The 9523-nt window shown below is 38.2% G+C and overlaps 1 protein-coding gene across 1 annotated transcript; it reads left to right on the top strand.

The window, feature by feature from the left end:
* Positions 1–1501: 1501 nt before the first annotated feature.
* LOC126085699 (alpha-ketoglutarate dehydrogenase component 4-like) lies at positions 1502–1891 on the top strand. Its single transcript, XM_049901302.1, has one exon. It carries the CDS (start codon positions 1502–1504, stop codon positions 1889–1891), a length of 390 nt encoding a protein of 129 aa, XP_049757259.1.
* The last annotated feature ends 7632 nt before the right edge of the window (positions 1892–9523 follow it).

The raw sequence follows: 9523 nt of genomic DNA, 5'->3' as shown, positions 1-9523 counted from the left end.
GTGCGTTCTTAGCAGAACGTTGGCTTTTTCTAGGGTAGATGTCAATGAAACATCTATACGTAGATTACCGATGTTACACAAAAAAGTGCAAATATACTGAATAGCAAGATTGGCTTGGTGGGTGGGAGAGACTAGAGATGAAGAAAGTGACTAGTGGTGAGGAACAGATATGCAAGTGAGAAGATGAGTAAGATAGGAGGAAATGTAAAGGACTGGTCAAAAACGTTTATTGGTTTCCATTAATCTACCAAATGATCAGTACATTAGGATTCATTTTAGCCAAATCCCTCAGCCAATGTACATTATTTCCAGCAAGAAACAAAAAATGATCAAAATTGACAAATGTTAATAACTGTAGAAGGTGGGTGATGAGTACATATAGGCTAAAAGAACTATTTTATTACTACGTATGGTTTAACTATGCAGTTAAGGGGAAATACCCAATAAAAACAAATGCTAGGCCCCTGAAGGAGGGCTTGGCTACAGCCAGTTAGGAGACTATGACCTTAAGGACATGGGCCCCAACTTAAATCTTAAACTTCAGAATAGAACCCAGACCAAATTCAGAAGGTGCAGTGCTCTAGATCCCGTGACATGGCACAGATGTGGACGTGGCTCTTGTTTAATTGCGAACATCCTGCCGAAGACTCCATCTTCGTTGAAATTGTAAAATCTCCCTGCTTTTCAAAGGCTCTAAATGCAAAGAAAGTGGCTGCTGGGTGGCTATTAAACTGCCCAGGGATCAAGACACAAAGGAAAACTAAAGCTCTAATTCTGGAAGTCTTTGTCAGTTGGCTTTCCATATTTTTACTTTGGCTTCTAGAATTAAAATGCTTCCTTGTTATGGAAAGAAAAGGTAATTTTTTTTCCTTCCAGATGCATCAAACTAACACTTGAGAAGTTCTCTAGAGGGGAAGGCCCAGGGACAGCTGTCCTCAAATGGCCAGTCCTGCCACTATGAAGGCTGTTAACTGGTAAAGATAGCACAATCATGGCTTTAGCTGCCTAGCAGTTCTCACCCTCCAGGACCTCCCCTGCAGTCAGTTGACAAGGGGCAATTACTGAGATTATAGCAGTGACTTGGGACAAGAGCTGATAGGGAGGTTGTTTCCAGAAGCACACAGGTTTTTGAAACCCTATTTCAGTCAGCAAGAGACTGGATGGCTTCTTGCGTTCTAGCCCAAGGACATGCCAACATAGTGCAGTGTGTTCCTCACTAGCAGTCCTGGGGTAGACTTAGGTAAAAGTCTAATTGGTAGCATCACTGTATATAGGTTGAAATGCAATCTTAGATATAGTAGTTTTAATATAGTAAGATTGTCATGTTTTTTAAATGTAGCAGTATTTTTGGAGGAAATATTTACCCAGAAGGAAAAGTGTTTTTAGTCTCTTCTTTAGCCAATAACTTGGCACAACATGGATATTGGGGTTTCCTCTTGTTAAGATAGCACATGATATAAGAGTAATATCTAGAAGCTGTCCCTACTCCGGGGCGGGGGTCATGACGAGCAGCAAGATGCTATCCACCAGCAGGACTGTTCAGGTAGTCAAGCCACATACTCCATTAATAAGGTTCCCTGACAGACGTGACAACCCTAAACCCACTGCATCAGAAGCTTTGAGATCAGGAGGAATAGCATCACACTCCTCTGCAATGTCCCAGCATTCCAAGGGGTGTAAATCACCAGATTTGCTGATGCATCAAGGTTCGCCAGACACTGCAGAAATAATGAAGACGTTACCTCAGAAATTCAAAAGGAAACTTGTGTCTCAAGAAGAAATCAAAATGATCTCACGTGGAGGTAGAATAATTACTGACAATGTGGCTGCTGTCTGTCATCAGACAAAAAAAATTATCTTTACAATAAAGGACTTCCAAAATGACAAATGAGAAACTGTACATTAGACAACTTTAATGAAACAGTCCACAAAGAAATAATAGAAGGTTTAGATGGACACTGATATATCCTAATTTACATATCTGGGTCAGCTTCTCCACAAGCTTACCTAACCGTTTATATACTTTATACTTATTAAAGTATACCTTTTTAAATGGTAATAAAGAAAAGAATAACAACCAAATATTAGATAATAACAAGTGTTGGTGAGGTTTTGGAGAAATTGGAATTCTCATACGCTGCTGGTGGAAATGTGAAACAGTGCAGCCACTGTAAGTCTGGCAGTTCCTCAAACAGAGTTACTATGTGATCTAGAAATTCCACTTCTAGGTAGGTATATTCCCAAGAACTAAAAACATGTCTACAGAAACTTGTACATCAGTGTTCACAGAGTCATTATTCATAATGGCTAAAAAGGGGAAACACCCTTAATGGCCATCCACTGGTGGATGAATAAGTAAAAGGGGATATAGTCATACAATGGAATAGTATTTGCCAATAAGAAGTAATGAAGCACCTTTACATGCTACAATATGGATGGACCCTGACAATACTATGCTGTCAAAGAAGCCAGTCAGAAAGGACAGCTTATATGATGCCACTTATATGATAAATTCAGAATAGGCAAATCTATAGACAGACGTTAGATTAGTGGTTGCCCAGGGCTGGGAGGGATGAAGGGGAAGGTTGGGGGGTGATCACTGAGGGGGGTGAAATTTCTTTTTTGGGGTAATGGGATTTTCTAAAATTGATTATGGTGATGGATGCACAACTCTGTAAATCTAAAAGCCATTGAATTATATGCTTTATATGGGTGAACTGTATCTCAATAAAGCTATTTAAAAAAAATACAAATGTCAGTAAAAATTCAAGCATATTCAAAGATTTAAAAATGAAATTCCAGGAAAATAGGGCTTAAAATCTAGGGTGTTATCAATTTACAAAACTACTTAGAATCAGTCCTTCTGGTATATTAACTTAAACTACATTTTATCTTCCAAGGCTGGCATAATATAATTCTCTTTAATAAGTCAACTAATTGAGTTACCAACTGATACAAATTTGTCTTAAGGAATTCAACAGAGAGAAATACTACTTAAAGGTCTACATTCTGTGGGTGTTTAAGATTGTCATTACCCTATGGATGCCAGTGCCTGTTCACAAATGAACAATCAGCTTACCAGAATTCTTCAGGAATGCAACTCCAAATATTTAAAAACAAAAACAGCCATATTCAAACACAACCTAGAAGCACTGTGTAAGAAAATTTCCTTATCATTCTGTGCTTCAACATGTCAACCCAGCCCTCAGCACACCTACTACTACTAAGAAATGGAAGTTATTGTCTACTGCTAGAACAGCCACCTGAGGTAGCAGAGCTGGTAAAACTTAGGCTGAAAGGGCACTAAGAGGATGAGAACATAGGTCCCTGGACAGTCAACCTCAGGGAAATTTGGTTATGAGAAGTCGAGAATTGTTGGCCAGAAAGGCCTGCAAATGAAGACCTTCTGAGCACCTCAGAGCAAGTTTATATTGGCTTCTAATACCCATCACTCTAACTCCCAGGACCTGCACCAACCAACCACCATAAACTTACCTCCAATTCTGCAACTACATCTTATCAAGACCATAAAACCAAGTCTTACCTTACCAATTCACATGTAAATGAGGTGTTTGTCTTTCAAGCAAAAACAGTTGCTTTTTTTTCTCCCTGGGAGAGGGTGGTGATGGTCCTGGTGTGTGATATGGGCATACAAGAGCTGATCGATCGTTAAATTTTCAGAAATTCTGTGATCTGGTTAATGTCATATTAGTAGCATGAAATCACCATGGTAGGGAAGTCTGCAAAGCTACAAACTGTTAAACATTTACTAGCACACCACAGGCTGACACCCAATGGGCTTCTCAAACTTTCCCAGTAAGCTTTTCCCTAAATTTTTTTTTTAGTCAAACATAATTACAGCAAATGTCTACCTCCTATGCCCACACTCCTCAATGTCATGTAGCTGAAGTAAGAGTACTTAGATTAACACATTTATTTTCCTTTAGCCAAACTGTCAGCACAGTTTTAAAAATTATGGCCTATTTCAGACATAAAATACACAGATATAGTAATAAGCAGAACCACATGAAACTAATGTTTTTGTAAGTCAAACAATCGAATGTTAGCAATTTCATGTTTCAACCTAATACAGGAGCCCTCGTGGAGCAGTGGTTAAACGCTTGGCTGCTAACCAAAAGGTCAGTGGTTACCAGCCATTCCACAGTAGAAAGATGTGGCAGTCTGCTTCTGTAAAGATTACAGCCTTGGAAACTACAGGGCAGTTCTACTTTGTCCTATAGGGTTGCTATGAGTTGGAAACAACTCGATGGCAGTGGGTGGGTTTAATAAAAGCAAGTAGCCCCATGACCCAGCTTAACAGGGTATTATCCACAATAACTCACGTGTCCCCCCGCCATCACACTCCCCTCCATCTCTCTCACAGAGGTGACTGCTCTCCTGCATTTATCAGTTGTTCCAGTGCACATCTCTAAATTCCAACCACATACATTAAAAACAAACACCAAACCCACTGCTATTGAATCAATTCTGACTCATGGCTACCCCATCTTAGAACTGCTCCACAGGGTTTTCTTAGCTATAACCTTTATGTAAGCATATCACCAGGCCTTTCTTCTGTGGTTTTAGGTTAGACCACTTACGCCACAGTTGTTTTTACAATTCCTTCTTTATGCAGTGGTGTCACACTATATGCATTCTACTTACACTGTTTGATCAATATTGTTTGTGAGATTTTATATTGATACATGTAGCTCTAGTTCATTTTCACTGATGTATAGTGTTTTCCTACATAATTTAGTTAAGCCCTTTCCCTACTGGAGATTTAGGTATTTGGCAATTTTTTACTGTAGTAAAAAAATTTTTTTTTTTTTACTATTTTTTACTGATTAAAAGCAATGCTGAAACATTTTCAGTTAAGTGTGCTGCAAGTTAATTTTGCCATCCTTAATTTTAGGGAGGTTAGTCATCTTTTCACATTTTATTGGACATTTGGGTTTCCTCCTGTGTGAACTACCTGTCTATATTACTTTTCCATTAAATTCTTTCTCTTACTGATTTCTAGAAAAACTTTGTTTTAATCTTTTATTGGCTGGTTATATGCTTTCCATGTATCCTCTCCCAGTCAGGAGTCCACCAAAACACTTGTTTCCCAGAAACAATTCTTGGCACTGGCATTATCTTGTATCCCAGTGGTTAGCAAACTAAAGCCTGCAGGCCGGTCCATTTTTGTAAATAATGTATTACTGGAACACTGCCATGCCTGCTTATCTCTTGTCTATGGCTGCTTTGGGCAGTTGCTCATGACTGTTATGGTCCGTAAAGCTTAAAATATTTACTATCTGGCCCCTGAAGAAAAAGTTTGCTGAATCCTGGTATAACGGATTGAATTGTGTCCCCTCAAAATATGTGTCAACCTGGTTAGGCCGTGTGTGGTTGTTCTCCATTTTGTAATTTTCCTATGTTATAAATCATAATCTCTGCCTGTGGTTAAAAAGGATTAGGGTGGGATGTAACACCCTTGCTCAGGTTACATCCCTGATCCAATGTAAAGGAGTTTCCCTGGGGTGTGGCCTGCACCACCTTTTATCTTATAAGAGATAAAAGGGAATCAAGAGATTTGGGGACCTCATACCAAGAAGAAAACACCATGGGGAGCAGAGTGTGTTCTTTGGACCTGGGGACCCTGCCTGAGAAGCTCCTTGACAAGAGGAGATTGATGACAAGGAATCTTCCTCCAGAGCTGACAGAGAGAAAGCCTTCCCCTGGAGCTGACACCCTGAATTTGGACTTGTAACCTACCAAACTGTGAGAGAAAAAATTTCTCTTTGTTAAAGCCATCCACTTTTTGGTATTTTTGTTAGAGCAGCATTAGATGACTAAGACACCTTATCTATAATTTACTTAACCATTCCTCTAATTTTGGACATGTAGAGTTGTTTTCTTTTTCAATTAATAACTATGACATCTTTATGACTAAACTTGTCAACTTTTCCCCTCAGACTCTGGAGAAATGGAATTATTGGATCAAAGTACAGAAAAAATTTTAAGGCTTTGATATATCTTGTCAAAATGCTTTCCAGAGTTTTTCAGTTTATCTTCCCATTAGCCTATCTCAAATGGTCTGCAACCTTTATGACAATAAGTGCTTATAAAAAATTACTTAATTTTGGCTTAAAACTACATAAGTATCAAGATAATCTCCTCTGGTTTTAGTATTTTATGATGTTTTGATAGTTCATAAGTTTAAGACACCCTCCCTTCTAGTCTAGAAAAATAACTAATCTCCTATAGTCTCTTTACTCTTCAGAATAAATATCAGTCAGTCTACAAGTTAAGAGCATAGAATTCTTGCATATAGGCTTGCATCTAAATTCCAGCTTTATAACTAAATTCCAGCTTTATAACTGGGACTTTAGGCAGTTATCTAGCCTCTCTGGGAATAACTTTTCTCTCTGAGAACAGAAAACCCCATCTGCCAAACAAGGCTGGCCCGAGGGTTAAAAGAAATAACCTGTTAACGAGGGTGGGGAGGGAGGGTGAGGGATATTCACTAACTAGACAGTAGACAAGAATTATCTTAGGTGAAGGAAGGACAACACACAATACAGAATTCAGCACAACTGGACTAAACCAAGCTAAGAAGTTTCCTGAATACAACCAGACACTTCAAGAGACAGAGTAGCAGGGGTGGGAGTCTGGAGACCATGGTTTCAGGGGACATCTAGGCCAACTGACATAACAGTTTACTAAGAAAATGTTCTGCATCCCATTTTGGTGAGTGGCATCTGGGGTCTTAAAAGCTAGTGAGTGGCCAACTAAGATGCATCAATTGGTCTCAACCCACCTAAAGCAAAGGATAATGAAGAACACCAAAGAGACAAGGAAACTATTAGCCCAAGAAACAGAAAGAGCCACATAAACCAGACACTCCATTAGCTTGAGACCAGAAGAACTAGATGGTGCCCAGCTACCACCAATGACCACTCTAACAGGGAACACAACACACAGTCCCAATGGAGCAGTAGAAAAAACGGGGTGCAGAACTCAAATTCTAGTAAAGAGATCAGGCTTAATGGTCTGACTGAGACTGGAGGGACCCCAGAAGACATGCCCCCCGGACTCTCTGTTAGCCCCAAACTAAATCAATTCCTGAAGCCAACTCTTCAGACAAAGATTAGACTGGACTATAAGACATAAAATGATACTTGTGAAGAATGGGCAGCTCCTGTCTGGAGGCAAGATGAGAAGGCAGAAAGGGAGAGGAGCTGGTTGAATGGAAATCCGGGGTAGAAAGGAGTGTGCTGTCACATTACAGGGAGAGCAAACTAGGGTCACATAACAATGTGTGTATAAATTTTTGTATGAGAAGATGACTTGAACTGTAACCTTTCACTTAAAGCACACACACCAAAAAAAAACCTGTAAAGGGCCTAGCACAGAACCCAGCATAGTCAACACTGTCAAATGACAAAAGGGTAGTTAATATCATAAAAAAAAAAAAAAAAGACTCCATCAGCCTGAGATCAGAAGAACTAGATGGTGCCCACCTACCACCAATGACCACCCTGATGGGGAACATAACAGAGTCCCTGATGGAGCAGGAGAAAAGTGTGGTGCAGAAGTCAAATTCACGTAAAAACACCAGACTTAAGGGTCCGAATGAGACTAGAGAAACTCTCAAAGACATGGCCCCCAGCATCTCTTTTAACCCAGAAGTAAACCATTCCTGAAGTCAACTCTTCAGACAAAGATTAGACTGGACTATAAAATACTCGTGAAGAGCACACTTCTTAGTTCAAGTAGATACATGATACTAAATAGGCAGCTCCTGTGTGAAGGCAGGATGAGAAGGCAGAAAGGGGTAGGACCTGGTTGGATGGACAAATGAAACCGAGGTGGAAAGGGGGGAGTGTGCTGTCACATTATAGGGATTGCAAACTAGTGTCACGTAACAATATGTTCATAAATTTTTGTATAAGAAATTAACTTGAGCTGTAAACTTTCACCCAAAGCGCAATTAAAAAAAACAAAAAAATCCTCTTATTGCAATTGCATTAAATCTATAAATTAACTAGTATAACCTGGTACAGAATGATTTATCATCAATAAAGTATTTTTTAAAAATCACTGGTATAACTGCATTAAACCTAAAAAAACAGTGAGAATTCCTATCTTTACATTCTTCAGTTTTACTACCCTAAAATATGGCACCATTCCTGGTTTATGACTCAGGAATTAAAACACAAAAACAGAAAAAGGCCAGAGCTGATGTTCTGATGTTTGCTACTGCCCAAAAGTGCATAAAGCGAAAATACAAGATTCTAGAAATCACGAAAAATCTTTTCATTCTCCTTGTAGGCTCAATGTGTATCAACACTTAAAGACAACGCAGTAGTAACTCATGTTGGCTATACTTAAGAGTCAAATGAACCAGACTAGAATTTCTATAGCTCACTGAATCTAAGATATCAATTTTTAGATGCATCATTATTTTATGTATTACTAACAAAGGAAAAAAAAAAAAACAGCCAATTTAAGTTTGATGCCATTATCTAAATGGACACCGTTTAAAGTGAATCCTGATTTCAGGGATATTAAAATATTTAAAAAATTCATCCTAGAATAGATGAAATAGTTAAAATTCAAGTAAACAGAGCAGAATAAAATATCCTTTCACTACAGTACCAAAATACATAAAATTTTCAGGTTATTGCTATTCTTTTCTCATAAATTGAATCTCTTATTATATACTAACCTTCTTCAAAATATATGGAATACATAAATAAAACTATAAAAGGAGAAGCTAGTTTGAAAAAATAGAGCACTATCATGTTCCTATGCGGAAAGAATATTGCAAAAAAATTTTCCCTTTCAAAATTATACCTCTTATTTTGTGGGTCCACTAGAATTTTCACATTAAATAATGAAGACTAATACTAGATACACCTTTTTGGGTTACTGTTTTAATTGAAATGTCTCTAGAATATGTGAGGTATTGGTTTAAGACTGACATTCTTCATTGTGTTAAAGAAGTTACCTAGGTTAGGTTTTTCAGAAATGAGCATTCTATGTCATTTTGGCATGTGGCATCTATCATCGAGGATCACATGAATTTTGATTACTGACTATATTAATACATTTCAAAATACAAAGCCATCCTTGCATAACCCAACATGATTATAATACTTTAAAAACACTGTGAATTTTGATTTTCTATTATTTCACCTAAGGTGTTCTATCTACACTCATAATATATGCTTTTGGTTTTTGGCCAGAGAAGCATGCTACTGACTAGTCTGTTTTCTATTCACTGCACTGCTTCCTTTATATCTAATTATGGCAATCAGTTCAAACAGTTTTATCTTCAAATGGTAACTCCTAGAGGACTAAGTCAATCTAGTATGCACAATGGTTTATTCTTACACTTAAAACATGTTATTAGACTGGTTTTAAGATGGAGCAAAGCCCCTGAGATTGGAGAGTGCCTGTTTGAGGACTAGGAAAGAGGCTGGTGTGGTCAGAGGAGCAAGTATAAAAGAGAGATAGGCCATACTATCAGGGA

Source organism: Elephas maximus, chromosome 11 (genome assembly GCF_024166365.1).
Source record: "Elephas maximus indicus isolate mEleMax1 chromosome 11, mEleMax1 primary haplotype, whole genome shotgun sequence".
NCBI lineage: Eukaryota > Metazoa > Chordata > Mammalia > Proboscidea > Elephantidae > Elephas > Elephas maximus.
Note: the sequence above shows the minus strand (reverse complement) of the source record. Positions and strands in the feature narration are given on the sequence as shown.

What these genes read in the sequence shown, in the direction of transcription:
- LOC126085699 (XM_049901302.1), top strand. Translation starts at nt 1,502, where the DNA reads ATGACGAGCAGCAAGATGCTATCCACCAGCAGGACTGTTCAGGTAGTC.